The sequence below is a fragment of the Chiloscyllium punctatum genome, chromosome 10 (genome assembly GCF_047496795.1).
Source record: "Chiloscyllium punctatum isolate Juve2018m chromosome 10, sChiPun1.3, whole genome shotgun sequence".
NCBI lineage: Eukaryota > Metazoa > Chordata > Chondrichthyes > Orectolobiformes > Hemiscylliidae > Chiloscyllium > Chiloscyllium punctatum.
The window spans coordinates 34,438,985-34,460,129 of NC_092748.1; the positions used below are offsets into that span (position 1 = coordinate 34,438,985).

The 21,145-nt window shown below is 37.1% G+C and overlaps 1 protein-coding gene across 2 annotated transcripts in view; it reads left to right on the forward strand.

Annotated features, from left to right (window-relative positions):
- The window catches only part of vps16 (VPS16 core subunit of CORVET and HOPS complexes), a 45,355-nt gene extending 26,151 nt beyond the window's left edge, over nt 1-19,204 (forward strand). For both annotated transcript variants that reach the window (XM_072578880.1, XM_072578881.1), the window contains 8 exons: nt 3,673-3,781; nt 5,049-5,146; nt 8,021-8,128; nt 11,035-11,112; nt 11,735-11,904; nt 15,317-15,413; nt 15,515-15,618; nt 18,214-19,204. In XM_072578880.1, the coding sequence (XP_072434981.1) occupies nt 3,673-3,781; nt 5,049-5,146; nt 8,021-8,128; nt 11,035-11,112; nt 11,735-11,904; nt 15,317-15,413; nt 15,515-15,618; nt 18,214-18,358 (909 nt within the window). In that variant the 3' untranslated portion in view covers nt 18,359-19,204. The remainder of the gene's footprint in view (nt 1-3,672; nt 3,782-5,048; nt 5,147-8,020; nt 8,129-11,034; nt 11,113-11,734; nt 11,905-15,316; nt 15,414-15,514; nt 15,619-18,213) is intronic.
- The last annotated feature ends 1,941 nt before the right edge of the window (nt 19,205-21,145 follow it).

The window sequence follows — 21,145 nt, forward strand, 5'->3', positions numbered from 1 at the left end:
GAACACAGGGGGCCAAGACCTTCAACATATTGTCTAGCTATCACCATTGTTAACAGCTAACCCGAGAATGCAACTTTTAAAAAAAGGTTTTGTGATTTACACATGAAAGAAGTGAAACTATCACTGTATTATAATAGATGAAAGGCTTAACAGACAATCAATTTTTCAATGTTTAATTTCAGTTACATCACACTGTAAGTTTTTGCTATAAATTCTGTGTTACGATCGAGCCCTCCACAATCACCTGATGAAGGAGCGTCGCTTCGAAAGCTAGTGTGCTTCCAATTAAACCTATTGGACTATAATCTGGTGTTGTGTGATTTTTAACTTTGTACACCCCAGTCCAACACCGGCATCTCCAAATCCAATTAAACCTGTTGGACTATAACCTGGTGCTGTATGATTTTTTTAGCATAGTATTCTAGTTGAGGTCTAACCAGTGCCTTGTATAGTTTTAGCAATACTTCCTATTTTTATACTCCATTCCCATTGAAATAAAGGCCCATATTGCATTTGCCTTCCCTATAACCTGTTGAAGTGTATGTTTTTTTGTGACATATGCATATGTACCCCCATATTCCCACTATTTTTATTTTCACTCGACTATGGTGCATTCACTTCGTTCATCAAGTTATTAACATGTATTGTAAATGATTGTGTCCCCAGCACTGATCCCTGTGACACTCCACTAGTTAATTATGGGTTTCCATGCTAAAAAGTACCTCTCCCCATCCCAACTCTGATTTCTATTAGTTTGCCAATTCTTTATTCATATTATACTACTTTCAACACCATGGGATCTTATTATGTAGCCTTGGGTATGGCAACTTAACACCTTTTGGAAACTCATGTATTTTATGTCTGTTGGTTCCTTTTCATCTATCCTGTCTATTCCCTTCTTATACATTTGTCAGAATAATATTCTTTTTATGAAGACATGTTGAATCTGCTTGATTATATTTCTAAATGCACTGCTATTACTTCTTTTATAATAGACTCCCATATCCTCCCAATGACAGATATTACGCTAACTGGCCTATTGTTATTTGCTTTTTCTTTTCTCCTTCCTTTTTTGAATTAAAGTATTTTGTTGGCTGTTTTCCAATCCTCTGGCCTTTTTCAGAATCTAAAGGTCCTTCGATGATTACTACCAGTGCATCCTCCTTTAATATCTTAGAATGGAGCCCTTCTGGTCCAGGGGACTTATCAGTCTTTAGCCCCATTTAGTTTCCTTAAACTTTTCTCTCCTCCTTTTGTCTTTTGATCATATAGTATTTTTGAAATGTTATTATTTTCTGCTAGGTTGATGATTGATACAAAGTATTTATTCAACTCTTATTTCATTTCCTGATTTTTGATTATTATTTCTTCAGTCTCATTTTCTAAGGGGTCCACTGTTCATTTTGTCCTCTCTTCTTATTTATTCAAAGAAGCTCTTGCTATTTGTTTTGTTATTACTTGCTAGTTTACCATTAAAGTTTATTTTCTCCATTTTTGTTTGGCAACTTCTGGTGGCTTTTAAAACTTAACCAATCCCCTGGTGAGCTGTTCATCTTTGCCAAGTTGTATGCTTAATCTTCCAATTTGCTACTGTCTATAACTTGGTTAGCCATGGATGTTTACCTTCTTCCTCGAAATCTTTTCCTTGACTAATATGTATCTTTACTGTGAGTCATGAACTATTTTCCTAAACCTCTACCATTATTCGTCACCTGTCTTTTCTGCTAAGCTCCTTTCCCAGTTTGCTGCACTCAACTGAAAGCATATTAAGAACTATAATTTTAAAAACAGGGTTTTAAGTTAGCAAAGAGCCATCGAACTATAACTGTAACCTTTCAGCTGAGATGGTACAGCCTACAGAAAGCCATTCCAGACTGTCTGTGATGTATGACCAGCATGTTAAATTTATCTGAGAAAATGGATTATACAATTAGATGTAGGAATTCATAACAAAGGGAAGTTTGACAATAAATGTGCACATATGATAGTGAAGTTAGTGCCACAAACAAAGTTGAAATAACATTAAGGTTTTATTAGCCCAAACATTTCTGTGGCTAATGAATAAACATCCACTATTTGCTATATTTACCCTCATTGTTGTTGATTTACATGTGCTTTTGCATGGCAAATTGCTGTTAATGGAAAGTCTGAATAATCCAACATCCTTCTGCAGGGTAATTTGAACCTTTATGAGCAGGGTAAACAATTGTAACTTCCTACTAACAACTTCAGTTGAAGAATCATTAAAAAGCAGTGTCAAGTCAGACCAAGAAACTATAAGTTTAGAGTAGTGAACTCAAAGTTACATCAGTTTCTGTGTTAAGATTACAGCTGATGTTAGTACTGAACACATCAGAACCCAGAGTGTAACCTGACTTGTTAGATCATCAGTTTTTTTTGTTTGGTAAACGTGTTGATCATTCGCTGCACATGCTCACCTGAGGCTTCCAGTATAGTTTTAACGCGGGTCATAAATTTACTACACCAAACAGGGGAAAAAGTACAAAGTATGCACATATAAGACAGTTTGGAAAGATTTTTTTCATAACAGTAAAAAGAAAAATTGAACCTTTTTCCCAGCAGTATTCATTACAAACTCTCAGCCCACCAAATATAATCTTCACTCTTCAGCTTTGTTACTTAACTCACGAGGTCTCACATATTTTCTTTTGTTAATTCTCTCTATTATTCTACTAGATATCACTGACATTTCCTAAATGAATTTTTTAGAAAAATTCTGTCTTTTTGAACTGCTAAAACAGTTTTGTGAAACCTTTCTAGCTTTGAAAGCTTAGACTGCCGCACACTGAACTGGCCTGCTGGTATAAAACTCTCTCAATTGAGTGTTAGGAACTTCTCAACTGAAACTGTGAGTGACCCCTGGCCATTTGTTTTTCTGATATCATAAACGTTCAACTCTGTACACCTCATCAAGTAGCTCCCAAGTTAGCTTGCTAGTCATTTAAGTTCTTCCATGTTCTTTCCTGTTAAGTTGTCTTTGTTCACTGTACAGAAGAACTTTATGACCCTTTATTTTTAAAAGAAATCTTCAGGATCGAAAACCAATATTTATTCTTCCTCCTGTCTTGAGTCCAAGTTTCAAAATAATAATATATTAAAATGTTAATCACAATAAAGTGAAATAAAAGGAAAGACTGAATTAAAGGTAAAACTAAAAAGAACCATTCTGAATAAATACTAGGATGAGTAAGAATCCAAATGGATAAAGTAAATGTTTTGTTTCAAGACGATTGTTTGGCAATAATTTAAACTTAACATGCTATTGAAAAGGATAGACTGAAACATATGGAGTTTATTTTGCATCCACTATGCAAGTACAGGAACATCATGTTGTTTAATGAATTTGAAAGGTGAGTCAGGCAGCTAATACTGAGCAGTGTAGGTTAGGTGGTAACACTGGATTTTCATGTCTAAATATGTATCTATTCTCACTTAAAATTGCTGTGTGATTTTTGCACAATTAACAGTGACAAATGTTAACTTACTTTGATGGTGTTTGTGATCTAATATATAACAAAATATAGTGTAATTTTTTATTTCCACATTATTACAATGTACAGATTTGTTACTTTATTTAATGTGGAACTGTACTAAGAGAAAAATAAGGTTGACATTATTTCTGGAAGATATATAATTTCTGCTTTGTTCTAGCTTTTAGAGTACGAACCAAGGTCTGGTGAGCAGGTGCCCTTGCTGTTGAAGATGAAAAGGAGTCAGTTAGCATTACTTAAAGCAATAGAAAGTGGAGACAGTGATTTAGGTAACTGAAATATTGTAATAAAAGTGAAACCTAACAACTGTCACATTTAACTGACGCCTGATTATATTGGGACATTTTTTTCATTTGTTCATCATCACAGTCGAATTTTCATGTCTGAGATCATTCCTAGAAACTTGTCAATATGGTTGGCTATCCTGCTTTTGGGAAAAGACTTTGTCCATAAATTCTGTCCTTTCAATTCTATTTTGAATAGGAGGAGAATATGAGGAAGTAACAGAAAGAGATTTTATTTGACTAATGTGGCAAACAGGCTGCAAAGGCTTGGTTAGTTAATTTATATTTGTAAGTACAGTGCACACTATCCTAAAATCAGTAGGATCCTGGGAGGAGCATATTTTAATCATTGTAGCTGGGTACCTTCATTTTGAGCCAAAACAGGACCACTGGGATAGGTTGCATTGGACAGGTCAGTAAACCAGGTTAATGCTTTATTCAGCACTCTCACCTACACAAAACTAGAAGTTCTGAACTTAACTAACTGACAATGTGTTACCTAAGGACATTTTGCAGGGTAAAATGGAGCAGCATGCAATTTGCCATAGTTTTGGAATAGTTATCAGTTTCTTGACTGGTCATCCTTTGGGAGAAGAGGAGAATTTTTTCACTGTTTTGTGGTAGCACTTTTTTTCAAAAATCTCCATTTGGTCCTGAGCTCTTGGGGAGAGCAGCTGCTTGGATCATTGTGTCGCTGGAGGCATTTTATTTTTAAGAGCCAATGCTTTTGAATGTGGGACTTGCAATTGTCTGACAGTCTTACTGATGCCTTATTCAATTATTGTGATCAGGGTCAAAATTATCCACTTACTACCAATATAACAGTTGCTTAACCTTGATTTATTTCCATGGACCCGGAATTAGTTTTAAGTGAAATGTAGAGGAGGTGAGTTCTAGTTGCAAATCTTTTCGTTAATGCATGTAGTGCAAAATTCTGAGTACCTGCAAAGGGAGATAGTCGACCCTAAATTTACTTTTGGTTTCTGAAGAGGCTTTTGAATGTAATTAGTGTTTGGGATGAGATTCAGATGTACATGCAGCAATACAAATTCCTGCATCTGGGAGATTCGAAGTTTATGAAAATTAAATTATTGTTCTATGTATATTTTAGACAGCTAAATTAAATGTTTCTTGGCGCGGAAGGAATGACTTGATAAATTCAATTTATGTTGTTAAGGAGTGTCAATATGTTTAAAACTGCACTGCTGAATTTGATTCCTTTCCTGATGAGTTGTACTTATCTGCATTTCAGTGTATACTGTTGTGACATACTTGAAGAATGAGATGAACAGGGGAGATTTCTTTATGACACTTCAGAATCAACCAGTTGCACTAAGTCTTTATCGTCAGGTATCAGCTTTATGCCATATTATGCATTTTGTCATTTCTGGAAATTGAGTACATTTTTACATGTGTTAGCTATTTCTTGCTGGTTCTAAATGTTGTATTCTTGGAATTTTTTATTACTATTTTCTTTTGGAATGAAGGTGAAAGGAAAGGGGTACTTATGTCTAATGTCAGGAGCAATGCATAAAATCGTGGTGTAGCATAAGATAATTTTCAATAGCTGTTTTATTCTTTATTTTGCGGGATGTGAGCATCGCTGGTTGGGCCAGTAATTATTTCCTATCCTTAGATGCCCAATACAAGGTGGTGATGAGCTGCTTTCTGGATATGTTGCAGTCCCTGTGCTGTATGTAGACCCACAGTGCCATTAGGGAAGGCAGTTGCAGGATTTTGACCCAGTGTGAAGAAATGATAACACATTTCCAAGTCAGGGTAGTGACTGACTTGGAGGAGATCTTGCAGAAGGTGCTGTTCCCATGTATCATTGTCCTTGTCCATCTAAATGAAATTGATTTTGGGTTTGGAAGATGCTGTCTAAGGAGACTTTGAATTTCTGCAGTGCATCTTGGGCGGCACGGTGGCACAGTGGTTAGCACTGCTGCCCCACAGACCCGGGTTCAATTCCCACCTCAGGCGACTGACTGTGTGGAGTTTGCACGTTCTCCCCGTGTCTGCGTGGGTTTCCTCCGGGTGCTCCGGTTTTCTCCCACAGTCCAAAGATGTGCAGGTTAGGTGAATTGGCCAAGCTAAATTGCCCATAGTGTTAGGTAAGGGGTAGATGTAGATGTAGATGTAGATGTAGGGGTATGGGTGGGTACGCTTTGGCGGGGCAGTGTGGACTTGTTGGGCCGAAGGGCCTGTTTCCACACTGTAAGTAATCTAATCTAATCTAATCTAATCTAATCTTGTCGATGGTACACGCTGCTGCAATTGAATGTCAGAGATGGGGGAAGTAAATGTTTTTTGGATGTGGTGCCAATGAAGCAGGCTGTTTTGTCCTGGATGATGTCTAACTTCTTGAGTGTTGTTGGAGCTGCACTCATCCAGGAAAGGTGAGAGAAGCATTCCATCTGGCCCAGCAATATAGCTTAATTCCAATCTTCGGGGTGCCTTCCTTACTTGCATCAGTGTTTGTATTTTTTGTTTCCCACAAACACCACTCAAAGGCATTTTGCTGAGGGTGTGAAAAAGTAGTTTATAGTGTAAAGTATGACTGGATTGAGTCTACAAGTTCAGTTTCATATAGTACCCTTCTGGCACTCAGTAGTTTGCCTCCTGTCCCTTGGGTTGGTTTGATTAAACCGCCAGGATAATGATTGGACTGTTATGGGTAAATATTATTTTGTCAAGGAAATCATGGCAAAATATCTGTCATGTACATGCTTTAGGGTAAAGTTTTTATTTTTTCTGTCTCTTTTCCCCTTGTCCCGCAGTTGTATTCACCTGTCATTTGCTTCACACCCCAACCCCAGCTCACTTGCTACCTTCACCATTGACACAGGCACCAAGTGTTTTGATTCGTAACTAACAGTGATAGGTACACAATCACTAGTGAGCAAATTGCACCACCTGAGTTATTTTCTTACCAATACTAAATAGCAATGGTCAAGAAAGCACAACAATGTCTCTACTTAGAGTCATAGAGCTGTGCAGCATGGAAACAGACCCTTCAGTCCAACTTGTCCATGCTGACTAGATATCCTAAATTAATCTAGTCTTCTTTGCCAGCCTTTGACCCATATCCCTCTAAACACTTCCTGTTCATATACTGATCCAGATGCCTTTTAAATATTATAATTGTACCAGCCTCCGCCACTTCCTCTGGCAGCTCATTCCATACACACACCACCCTCTGCATTAAAAGGTTGCCCCTTAGGTCCCTTTTAAATCTTTCCCCTATCACTTTTAATTAATTTGATTTGATTGAATGTGATTTATTATTGTCACGTGTATCTAGGTACAGTAAAAATTACCCTCAGAAAATATAAAAGTTTGTATACAAGTACCACTAGATCCAAATACAGCTTGTTCCTCGCTGTTATTAGCCTTCTGAATAGACTTCTCAAATTTTAAATTTAATGTTGATCTTGGTCTTTTGTGCACTTTCTCTACAGCTGTAACATCATAATCTTCACTCTGTTTCCGTTACCAAAATAGTCTTTGTATACTATGATCTGCCTATACTGCGCACAAAACTTTTCATTGTACCTAGATACATGTGACAATGATAAATCACATTCAATCAAATCAAATTAATTAAAAGTATTGTAATTTTGTAGGATTAGTAGATAAACTATCATTCATGGTTAACTTAGTTTATTTATAATCACACTTTGTAGAATAGCCATAAAAGTGTAGAAAGGTCTTTGGTGAAATTCTTTTTTAGTGTTCCCAGTTATTGTTATACTGATAGGATTGTGTAGCTTTTAATTTTACAATTTTTGACCCTTACCCTGTAGATGTTCTGGCCGTTTGATTCTCTACTTCGAACCAAAATGTTGTGGTTTTAACAAAGATCTCATAGTTTCCATTTTGTTTTGTCTGTTCAATGATAAGAGAATATTTCTAATTCATGTAGTATAAATATTGAATATTTCGTATTCAATACATAGTAAATGTTTTTACTTGTGAAGGCCTTTGATTAGTGAATGCTTGTCCACAAACAAACACAGAAACAAACTCAGCTGGTCTGACAACATCTATGCTGAGAGAAACAGTTAACATTTCAAGGCTGAAGAGGAATCATATCAGATTTGAAACATTAACTCATTTTCTCTCCACAGAAACTGTCAGACCTGCTGAGTTTCTGCAGCACTCTGTGTATTGTTTCAGGTTTCCAGCATCTGCAATATTATGTTTTTATCCTAATGCCCACAGTTTTGTAAGCACCAAGAACCAGAGACGCTCAAAGACCTATTCAACCAGGATGACAACCACCAAGAGCTTGGGAACTTCTATGTGCGTTCCAGTTACTCTAATGAAACGGTAAGGGCAAAATACCCCATCCAATGGCATCCAGTGTGGCCTTTCCAAACCAAAGTTTAATTTCTTAATGACCAGCGAGGATTTGGTAAAGATCGCTTACGCAGCAGCATCTGCATGTGCAAACAATGATGACTCTGCCAAGGTACACAAAAGCTATAGAAATGGGGGGTCACATCCCGTCCATCAGGGATGCCCATACCTTTGGAAATAATGAGTCAGATTATTTTGATGCAGCTGGTGAATGCCCTACATTGTAGTATGGGCCATTTTTTATTCAATATTAACTAAGTCAAATTGTAGAGTAATTCCAGTGAAAACAAATTGAATTATTGAATTGAAACAAACAATTCTCTTCCAACTGAGTGACTCAAAGTCACTCCTTTGTGTCTTACTCTGCATTAATTTCTATCAGTTTCCCTTTTCTCTCCCTCATTCTTAGTCTCTATTGTAAATTTATTTTTCTGTCTCTCTGACATCTCTCTCTCTCTCTTTCTTGGCCACTAGAATCATAAGCATTGAGAAACAATATCACCCAGACACAAATGATCAGGTTAGATGCTTTAACAAGAATACATCTTGCATGGGGTTGAAGCATCAAGACTATGATGTTATGACCTGTCACTGCCTTGTGGCCAACTGCCACCTTGAACTTATGTTGAGATAATTGGCCCCTAACAACCACAATCACCTTCTGAGTGCTAGGTATTTTTTCAGCCAGTGAAGAGATTTTCCACCTGAGTGACTTAAGGTTTGCTGGGGTCCTTGCTCTCCACCATAGTCAGTACCTGTAGTGCTGTGGATTTCTCTGGTTAGCATGAATTAAAACTCGACACAGAGCTACCCTAATGGTTTCCTTCCAGCTCAGCACTGCTTTCACGACCTGTCTCACCTGTCAATCTTCCTTCCCACCTATCCGCTCCACCCTCCTCTCTGACCTATCACCTTTACCCACATCCAACTATTGCACTCCTAGCTACCTTCTCCCTAGCCCCACCATCCTCCCACCCCCCCATTCATCTCTTCACCCCCCCCATTCATCTCTTCAACCCCCCCATTTATGTCTTCACCCCCCCATTTATCTCTTCACCCCCCACCCCCATTTATTTCTTCAACCCAAGACTCCCAGCCTCATTCCTGATGAAGAGCTTCAGTCCGAAACGTCGATTTTCCTGTTCCTCAGATGCTGTCTGACCTGCTGTGCTTTTCCAGCAACACGCATTCAACTCCTGTTGAAATGAGCCTAGCACATTTGGTGAACTTTTTTTTGACTCCAAAAATCTGCTGGAAATTGGTGTTAAAACCAAAATGTTGTAATTCTCAGGCTGAGTATTGTTTTTATTAAAATTTCAGAAAAAAATATGTTCAATTACTGACACTTTGATTCATGTTAAGTTAGGCCTTAATGTAAAGTACTTTGAATTAAGTGGGCTGGATTTCACCTGGGTTTTATTTAAATAACCATCAATTTCAATGCCAAATTGAATTAAAGCAATGATTGTTTAGTTTACTGACTAATATGCATTAGTCATTGCATGATTTTTTTTTCAAATCTGTGCAGCATAGGTTGTGATTTGAAATTAGAGTTGCATGACAGTCTGGCAATGACCTTTTAGAAAGTTGTTAGTTTGAGTGCACAAAGGATAGCAACTGTAATTGAAGGTAACGATTAAACTGGTTAATTTCACATTCACTTGTCTGATGTGGAGTAAAGATTGCTTAACGTAGCTGTTTGGTTTATTTGTTAATCCTATTGATAGTTAGCCTCTCAACTGATAATGCTACTGATCAAGTCAGATCCCACATTGAAACAATGGTAGATCATATGTTTATTTTGTTTAGTTAGTTAACATGATGGTTAGCCACTGAAACATATTCACACAAGGCTGCAGATTTTCTTTAGAAACAAAACAGAACTTATTGCACAAAAACTGAAAAACCAGCAAACTATTTAAATACAGAACATGTTAGATCTCAAATACATGGCAAAATAAGCCTTCAACCTTTTCTCCACAACAATATCCATTATAATTTCTCTAGACTCAAGTCTAGAGAAATTATATCCCTAACTCAACTAAAATTTCTACTGACTTCTTACATTTTCTTTGCCAAATTCTTTGGAGACAATTCCATGAGTTCTTCTCAGGCCTCTTCAAATGAACTTTTCATATATCTGTGCCTATATTTTCAAAATGCTAATAACCTGTAAATTTCTAACCAAACTACCCTGGTTTGGAAAATTCACAATTAAATACTTCACTTGAAATGACTGGTTCCTTGAACTCCTCCTGCTTCTGCACTGTTGTTTTCTGAACTGAAACCATAGCGTAAATATTCACACCACTTGCCTTCAGCCCAACAGTATAAACATCTTTCTAGAGGTTTGCAGTTACAGATGTTGTGATAAATGTTGAAGTTAGTCACTGTTCCAGAAGGACTCTGCTGCAAACCAGCATCCATCTGCCTGTTTTCCACAGGATTATATTTATAAATATATCACACAACCGAAAATTATATATCAGTGCATTCTGCAACGTTTATATTCGCCATAGTATTTGTATTAATGCTTATATTATCCTTCTCCAGTGGTGGAATTGATAATGGCTGACCAAGTGTGCTGATACAAAACAGGTTACAGTTGCACCCTTGTGCAAAAAAAAATTGTCACTGCTCGAAAATCTGTTTTAGTAAGCAGCTGAGATCTATGCAAATTACATGTCACCATGTCAAGTTGCTGACCATTTGATAAGCATGAATGTGGTTAATGTAATTTATTCTATCAAATTTGCATCCTTTGTCAATTATCAATGTTCTAGTTTTTGAAATGGTCTCTTATCATTGATTTTTAAAAAAATTTTAAATTGCAGCCTCCTTTTTCAGGTTTTAAATTGTCTCACTTTGCTTATCAGACAATCGAGGGACGAGTAGCTGCTTTGCAGAGTGCTGTGGATGAATACAATAAAGCCAAGAATGAATTTGCTGCCAAGGTACGTGAAGAAATGGCAAATATCATATTCAGCACTGTGACACTATGCCAGACTTTGTCCAAATGCCATAAAGTTTAAAAAGTCACCACTGCTGCCGTTGTGACGGCACAATTCAAACCAAAACCTGCCGTGCAATTTGCACTGTGGTTACTATGTAGCTTCTTGCACATTCTTTATGCCTTCTTAAGTTTTTATTTTCTTCCAGGTGTGAGAGGCTGTGGACATTCCTCTTTCTTTCACCTCAATCCGCACTCCCCCAAAAAAAACAGATGATACAGCTGAAGACAGGAGTCTATTATGAGAGAAATCATTGCTTCAGTGTTCTATTATTGCATTGCACAATGTGCCATTTAACAACTTTCTAAGGCCCGTTAACCATCAGTATCATGAATAAAGTATCACTTAAATATTTACTTAAATGGATTTTATGGTTATTTCATGGTTGTTGATTGGCTGCTGATCCCACACAACTTTAAATGTTCTCAATCCTGTATTTAAATCGCTTCATGGCCCTGCACCTCTCAGTTTGTGGAGCTAATTTGCAGAAAAAGCCTCCTTATTGTGACAGTTACAAACAAAAATATGGTTGTGTATGTAAACTGACTTCTCTATCAAATTCTAGATCACAGAAGAACAGATAAAATTGTTGCGATACCAGTTTCGATTGCAGAAAGAATCTGGTAAAACATATTTAGACTTATCCTTACATGATACTGTTCAAGCACTGTTACTGGACAGCAAGCATAAACAGGCTGAACAACTTTACAAAGACTTCAAAATTCCTGACAAAAGGTATGATCAAATTGTTTGTAGTTCTCATTGAAATTGTTCATTAAGATCGTTGCAGCAATTTATACAGTGAATTTTTTTTTAGAATTTTAAGTTTGAACAGGATAAAATACACCAACAGTTCCGTGTAAAATTTAACAAGTGTAAAATGATAGCACGTAGTGGGATACTGGGAATCTGATATATTAACAGAAAATGCCGGAACGAATGGATTCGGCAACAAAAGAAATTAGTAGCTTAGATTTTAGAGTGATGAATGAAATCACAGCATGCTCACCTAGTCTCGAAGCAAAGTGCTCACAGCTCTAGTGATTCCTGTAGCAAAAGATTTTGCCTGTCCTGACAATAATTTGATTCTGGCCCAAACAATAGTGAGTTTCCAGTATCCCACAGTGGACATCAAACAGACTAACCACTCAGTCACATTGAAGATTCTTAGAGTGTAAACTGGGAAGTGATTATCCTTCACTTTTTAGTCATTTTACAGAAAATGAAATAAAGAGTGGAACATACACATAGGTTATAATAGAAGCTGAAATATCAATCTTTTTTTTAAAAAGCTATTTGTATTATAGAAGTTTAATGGAGAAATTCAACATTCTGCAAAGGTAAAATTTGTTTTTCTTTGATTCCTGAAAGATTGTTCAGGAATAATTATGACTCATACACTGTTAATGACCCAATTAAAGTTAATTCAATTATGCATAACTTTTTACATTGGGTTTTCGCAGCAAAATTAGAGTCTAAAATGTTAATGTCAGTTCAGGAGATTTCTGTAGATTTCCACCCTCGGCGCTTCAACAATACACCTTGCAGTGGAGCAGAGAATAACTGAAAACACCATTTTTCTTTGCGCTGGTGTGAGTACCAGAAGTTACCATCTGTATCTCAGTTGTGATGATGGTGATTGTTGATGATCTCAACTTTCATTACAACTGCAAAATTTGGATCAATATAATGTTTCCGATCGATGACCTTTTGCCAGAAGGCATGTGAGAAATGAGGATTGCAGGGTTGGATACACAAGGTACTCCAGAGGAAGCTTGAGTATCCACCTTAATATTGAATATTAGAAATGAGAGCCATGATAATTGCTGCCTAGAAGGTGCACACGCTAGAACATTTAAAAAAATTTCTCTTTCTCATGTGCAGAGAAGCTTGACTGATCCATTTGCAATATACCTGAAACCCAAAACACTGCAGTGCAGTCAGAAGGAAGACTCACGTGTCTTTACAAGTGTTGTTATAAAAACTACGTAGTTCTTTCATTATTTCACAAATGTATTTGCAGCAAGCTACGCATAATATTTCAACTGTAAAGTAGTGATCATTCAAAAGACAGAGTGTAAAAGCCTTTGTGAGAGAGAGAGAGAAGCAAATATGTTAATTAAGTTCCAGAAATAGGAAAAGTAGTTTGCACTTTTAACTAGTTTTGAGAAATAATACTGTTGCAGTGTTAAGAATGGACACAATCTAAGGAGCATCTTTAGGTCTACCTGTTTAGACTGATTTTAAAATCATTGCTGTTCCTCTGTTAATGCAGCATTCATGCTGATAAATTTTGATTTTGATAAACACAAAAGCTTATTGATTTGAACCTACAATAGTAAAGAAAGTTTGTGGTCCAGAACTTGACGCATCCCTAACCAAACTGTTTCAGAACAGCTACAAACACTAGATTCAATGATGGATTGGTGGCTGTATTTTACTCAGCAGCTGCTTCTCCAATACAAGTTTTGCATTCTGCCAAGCTACCCTGCTCCTGACCTCCTCACAGCCTTGCACCAAACATAAATAAAAGAGATGAGCGAGGTTGCTCTTCATATTAAGGCAGCACCACAATGCCTTTAATTCATCAGGAGGCTGAGGAAATTCAGAATGTCCACAAAGATTCTTACCAATTTTTATAGATGCACCATAGAAAACATCCTATCTGGGTGCACAGCACAGCGTGGTGTGACAAGAACACATGTTGTGAACACAACTCAGTCCATCATGCAAACCAACCTTCCATCTGTACTTTTTGCTGCCTCAGGAAAGCAACGAACATAATCAAAGATCCCTCCCACCCTGGTTCTATTCTCTTCCACCCTCTTCCATTGGGCAGAAGATATAAAAGTTCAAATGCATATATGAATAGATTAAAGAACAGTGAATGATCCTGACAAATGTTAATGTTGCCCTCTTCTCCTTCTCCTCCTCCTCCCCCCGCCCCCCCCCCCCCCCCCCCCCCCATCCGCACCTTCTCTGTGGCTGTAACACTATTCTGTACTACCTGATGCACTTTATCTGGAACAATCTACCCGTAGAGCACCTAAAATAATAATTTCACTGTATCTCAGTACATCTGACAATAATGAATCAAAGTAGTTGACTGAAGTTTGTGGTATCTGAGTGGTAGTGGTATCTGAGGCCCAACCATCTTCAGCTGCTTCATCAATGATCTTCCCTCCAATATAAGGTCAAAAGTGGAGATGTTCATGTAATTGCACAATGTTTACCATTTGTGATTCCTCAAATACTGAAGCAGTACATGTCGAAAAGCAGCAGGAACTGGGCAATATCCAGTCTTGGTCTCATTGGTGGCACATAATACTTGCATCACATAGGTGCTAAGTAATAACTATCTCCAACAAGACAGAGTCCAACTATCCTCCCTTGAGATGTCATTGCCATCACTGAATCCCCTACTATTGACATCCTGGCAGTTATCATTGACCAAATACTTAACTAGTTCAGCTTACAAATACTGTGGCTACAATAGCAGCTCCAAGCCTGGGAATGCTGTGGCGAGTAACTTGCTTTCTGACTCCCAACCCCTATCTGCCATATTCAAGGCTCACTTGCCTGGATTACTACAACTTGACGTCATCTAGAAGCAGGCTACAAGAATGGCATTCCATCCTCAAGCTTTAAATTCCTCCACCATTTTATGGTAACAGCAGTGTGTATGATCTGTAAGATGCACTGCAACAACACGCTGAAACCCTTTGACAGCACCCTCCAAATCCATGGCTTGTCCCATCAACAAAGATAAGGACTGTGGACACATTGGAGCATCACCATTTGCAAGTTTCCCTCCAATGTGCACAGCATTCTGCCTTAGAATTCTATTGCTGTTTCTTCATTGTCATTGGATTGAAGTCCTGGAACTACATTCCTCAAAACGTGTGGTTGTCGCTACTTTGGAATTTCAGTTGTTCAAAAAAGCAGCTTTTCATGGGGAACAGTGATTGGGCAATAAATGCTCGCTTAGTCCACACTTTGTCAACAAATAGATTCTAAAAATTCAGGAGATGCCACTGTATCTCTCAGCTCTGAAAACAGGCAACATACTTTAAAGTGTTTTATTTTGAATGTTCCGAGGAAAAAATTCTAATCCTTGAGAGATAACAACTGTTTTTATGATGTTCAGGTTTTGGTGGCTGAAGATTTCTGCACTGGCAGAGAAACAAGACTGGGAGGAACTTGAGAAATTTTCTAAAAGCAAAAAATCCCCAATAGGATATATGGTATGTGTTCTATGATCCTGAACGCTACGTAGTATTTACATGTTTATTTGCTAATTTTTGTTTAGCATTTCTAAAGCTTTAAATTTTTTTTCATTTGCCAGCCTTTTGTTGAAATCTGTGTAAAGCATCGTAACAAATATGAAGCTAAGAAATATGTAGCAAAGGTCAGTCCAGAGCAGAAAGTGAAAGGATATATTATGGTTGGGTAAGTGGAAAGAATTTTACTGCAACCTTTATCATTCTAAACCTTTCGGTGGTTTTCCCTGATCCCTCTGCTATAACTTTCTGGCACCTTCAAAACCTTATATTAATTGTCTTTTGTGACATACTTAGGTATGCTTTGCGAGGTTAACGGACATAGGGTTGGTTATTTTTAAGCACTAAAGCTATTCCAAATTGACAAGTATGTTTTAATTCTCTTTTCCATTTCCTTCCAAACACTGAGGTTTTTGTGTCGAACTGGAATCCTTTTGTCTCTGTTCCTTTCAGTCTCTTGTCTGTGTCTGTTTTAATTGTCCCAACTCTTGTGCTTGCTGCACTTTATGAACATAAAGTAAACTTTACAAGTATGAAAATAGTAATTACGTTTTTCTTTCATACACTTCAAGAAAGCAGAAGCACAAATAGGGGCAGGAGTAATCATTTGGCCGGTTGAGCCTGTTCAGTGATTCAGTGTGATCACAGCTGATCTTGAGTTTCCGAAATATAAATAAAACATTAATAAACATGAAAACAAAGGATTTACAGTGGGTGGAACTAATTTGATTTTTTTCAAGTGATTACTGTACGGATGATGTTCTTTCATGCTCTAAAACCTCTATGATTCTAAAACCTCTGACATCTACCTGCTAGAAATTTTAAAAAGTGACAATACAACTAACTGAGCGGTACTTGTGCCTTCTAAAAAATTGGATACACAGCACATTTCCTTCACATTGTTTATGGGATAAACCAGGATTTGATGCCCATCACTGTGCACTCTTGATGGTGAGTTACCTTGAATCCCTATAGTTCTTAGGGTGTAGGTATACGCATTGTGCTATTAGGAAGGGAACTTAACTTTTGGCAATAACTAAGGATGTCAAGTAAAAATTTCTCTAGTTATTTAACAAATTCATCCGGTGGATAAATCTGGCAATACTACTCAGAAATGTAATTTTGTTTAATTTTTATTTTGTTTGATCCTTTTTTGGTCAGTGGAAAATTCAATAAACAAATTAAACATTTAAGAATTACATTCAGAAAGTTTCTTCAATTTTTGGCAGTAGATTCCAAGTTTTATTTGATTATTGAGTAAGATGTGTTTATTGCTCAGCTCTATTTTTCTGGAGGGCATTAAAGATCAACTGCATGATGTCGTAGTTTTTGCCACAGTAAATAATGACAATAGCTTTTTATACCCAAGGTTCAATGATAAACCAGTTTGGTTTTTACAGCCATGCAGCGGCAACTTTATTATCCTCTCATGCGACATGGATGTTGCTGGCTGGCCAGCAGTTTTTGCCCATCCCTAGTTGCCCTTGAGAAGGTGATAGTGAGCTGCCTTCTTGAACCACTGCAGGCCATGTGCTGTGGGTTGACCCACGGTGCTATTAGGGAGGGATTTCCAGTATTTTGCCCCAGTGACAATCAAGGAGTTGAGATATATCTCAAAGTCAGGATGGGGGATGGCTTGGAAGGGGACTCACAGGTGGCGGTGTTCCCATACATCTGTTGCCCTTGTTCTTCGAGATGGAAGTAGTTGTGAATTTGGAAGGTACTGTCTGAGGAACTTTGGTGAATTTCTGCAGTGCATCTTGCAGATGGTACACACTGCTGCTACTGAACGTTAGTGATGGGGGGAAGTGATTGAGTGGATGTGGTGATAATTAAGGGGTTGCTTTGTCCTGGATGACTTCAAGCTTCTTGTGGTATTGGAGCTGCACCCATCCAGGCAAATGAGGTGTATTCTATGACACTTCTGACTTGTGCTTTGTAGATGGTGGACAGGTGAGTCACTTATTTGCAATATTCCAGCTTCTGACCTGCTCCTATAGCCACTGTACGTGGCTAATCCAGTTAGGTTTCTGGTCAGTGGTAACCCTCCAGGAAGTTGGTAGTGGGGGATGCATTGATGGTAATGCCATTGAATGTCAAGAGATTGTCGTTAAATTGACTCATTTTGGCGATGGTCATTGCCTGGCATTTTTATGGCACAAATGTTACTTGCCACTTGTAAGCCCAATCCTGGATATTGTCCAGATCTTATATTTGAACATGGACTACCTCTGTAGTCATTTTATCTGTTTAAAACCCACAAATTAACAGAATTATTGAATTTGTGTCCCAACCTGCCATCATGGAATTTGAACCCTAAACTTTTAAGTTGCTAGACAGAAACCATAGCTTATAAGTTCCTTTTGCCCACGTTGCCAAGGCATATAACTAATTATAAAATATCCATTATAAATGGAGAATAAGAATTTCTAATAGTTGAAGTTGACAGACGCGACATTGGAATTTCAGGTATTGTAGATAGGCATATAGGCAGCTGTAAAGTTTTAGTAAGATGTAGCCATAGATCTGGATTTTATCCAAAAACGTTTCAAGGGATAACTTTCACTAGAGTTCTCTTAAAAAAATATAAGCCCATCCTTTCTTCCAAGAACTGACTGACCAGCCATATGTTTTAAACATTTCAGTTCTTATTATAAATTACCAACTTTTATTCTTTAAACGGATGGTTATTTTGGCTTTCAGTTAGCATCTGAATTGTTTCCCTGATGTCATTCTAATCTATTTTATACTTTCACTAACACAGAGACCTAGAACAAGCTGTGGAAACCGCAACAGAACGCAAGAATGAAAACGAGTTGAACATTATTCTTTCAAAATGTACAGCAGCTACTGATCAGTCAATTGTGGAAAAAATTAATCGAGCAAAAGCTCAGATTTTAAAGAAGTAAAGTACTTTTCAAAGGTGACCAGTTCAGTGTCTGATCATGTTCTCTAATTATATTAAAATATGTTTAAGGATGTTTATTGCTAGTCTTGTGTACAGTTATGTTTGACATACAGATGCTCACGTGGACAGGAGTACTAAAATGGTAAATTAATGAAATCTGAAAAGATTGAAATACTTTAGCTTAAGTTTTCTTGTGATAAAATATTATTTTTAAATCTGATACTTAATTTCAGAACTGCACTGATATGTAAATTACTGCATTACTCTGTTAACAAAAAAAATGAGTGAAGTATGAATGAGATTAAATGTGCATTAATTACGTTTGTATTTATTCTGGTTTAAAACTATAGATTTCTTCATGGACTTGCGGTATATTTGTTGATTAAAAGTGTAACCAAAATTATTACAATTTCATATTTCTGCAAAATCTGGAGAAACACATACAGAAGTAAAAAGTGTCAATTGTAAAAGAAATCACATATCTCTGCACTGTTATATTTGCTTCTTTTCTTCATTGAATATTGCTTTCATTTGGAGAGTACATGGTGGCATATTAGCCATGTCCCTGAAGAAATTCACTTGGTTAATAACCGTCTTTACTCATTCCAGTTGATTAGAGGCCTCTAAACCAAGGATATTTTGCTTGTAAAACACAACTTATATTGTATTTAACAGCTTAATCATCAATGGCACTGACTCGTAAATAAATAACGACAGACAATCCAATGAAGAGAGGAGTACTGCAGTTATAAGAGACTTTTGTATGTTAGTTATTCTACTGTAATTATGAAGGAACCATTTGAATAAACATTTTTCTGTCACTATGATTGCACATATTGCCACATAACTCTTGTCTTTTAGTTTTGTATCAAAAGAGTGTAAAATAATTCAGTGTTTCCAGCTGATTAAAATAAATGCCTGGGTTCAGCAGTGAGCAGAGGGCAACTTCAAGTTAATGCAAGACCACAGTTTTGTCTATGATTGGGTACATGTTTATAGTTGAAATGCATTGTTGACTAGAACATATGACATGTGAGCAGGAGTAAATCATTTGTTGCTTCAAGTCTGCTCTACCATTCAATAGGATCATGGCTGAATTCCCACATTCCAAACTACATCTGGTACCTTTTGATTCATTTTGCCGAACAAGAATCAATCTATCTCTGTCTTAAAAATATTCTGGCTCCACTGCTTTCTGAGACAGAGTTCCAAAGTCTCAGCACCCTCAGAGGAAAAAAAAATCCTCTCATCTAAAATGGTGACCCTCTAATTTTAAAATTGTTTTAGCCACAGGAGAAAGCATACTTTCTATGTCACACCCTTTTATTAAGAGCATATGGAATCTGACACACTTCAATCAAATCACCTCCCCACTCTTAGTCTGCAATGAAAACAAGCTCAGTCTACATCTTTCCTTGTGGGACAACCCACTCATTCCAGGTATCAAACAAGTAAACCTGCTCTGAACAGCTGCAACATAGTTATATCCTTGCTTAAATAATTGTACCAGGCTGTTGTGGTGCAGAGTTACTATCCCTTCCTCTGGACGAAGAGGCCCAAGTTCAAATCCCTCCTGCTCCAGAGGTATGTATTAACAGCCCTGAATAAGTTGATTTAGAAAACAAAATGGATAAATAATCAACCAAAACTGCACAATGTATTCAAACTGTGATCTCACTACAAATGCTCTGCATAACTGAAGCATTACATCCTTATTTTTATGATCAGTTTCTGTCCTATAAAAGAACAGCATCAAAGAACCCGCTTTGATTATATGCTATACCTGCATGTTAACTTGGGCATTAGAATATCTAAATTAGACTACAGCCCAGATTTCTGCAGTCTTTCATCATTTAGGTAATAGTGATATTTTTGTTCTTGCAGTCAAATTGAAAACTTCAAATTTGCCCACATTATACCCCCATCTGCAAGAGTTTGCCAACTGACATTATCCATGAGAGTCTGCATCTTTAGTATATCTTCACAACATAGGTAGGAAACCATGTTTGTGTCACCTGCAAATTTAGCCTTGGTTTCCCTCATCTTAGTCATTAAAATATATCATAAAAGATTGAATCCCAGCACAGACTCCTGTGGAACCCTATTTGTGGAAAATAATGCTCGTAGAATTGATGTAACATATGGCTTGATTAAAAGATTGGCTAGGTAATAGGTAACAGTAAGCATAAACGTATGTTCTCAGGTTGGCAAAATGTAACTAGTGGTATGACAGGATCAGTGCTGGTGCCTCAACGTTTAACAATTTATAAAAATTACTTGGATGAAGAAGATTGCTAAATTTGCTGATACCATGAGGATCAGTCAGAAAGTAAGTTGTGAAGACGATGTAGGGCTATAAGAGGTCTATATATGGTAAATGTTTGGCAAATACCTAGCAAATAGAAAATAATGTGAGAAGTGTGAAACTCCATTGGCAGGTAGCATTAAAAAAATCTGATGGATGAGAGATTTCAGAGTTCAGATGCAAAGATATCTGGGTATCCTAGAGCATAAATTGCCAATGTTAATATGCGGGTACAGCAAATAAATAGGAAAGCTACTCAAAATGCGATCACGTGAGTGCTATGTATAGTTCCTTATTTAAAGAAGAAGTAAATGCTTTGGAAGCAGCTTAGAGAAGGTTGACTAGACTAATGTCTGGAGTGGTTGAGTTGTCTTCTGAAGGCTAGGCTTGAATCTGCTGGACCTTGGAAGAATAAGAGATAGCTTGGTTAAAACTTGCAAATTTCTAATGGGTATTAACAGGTGCATGGGAAACTGTAGGAAA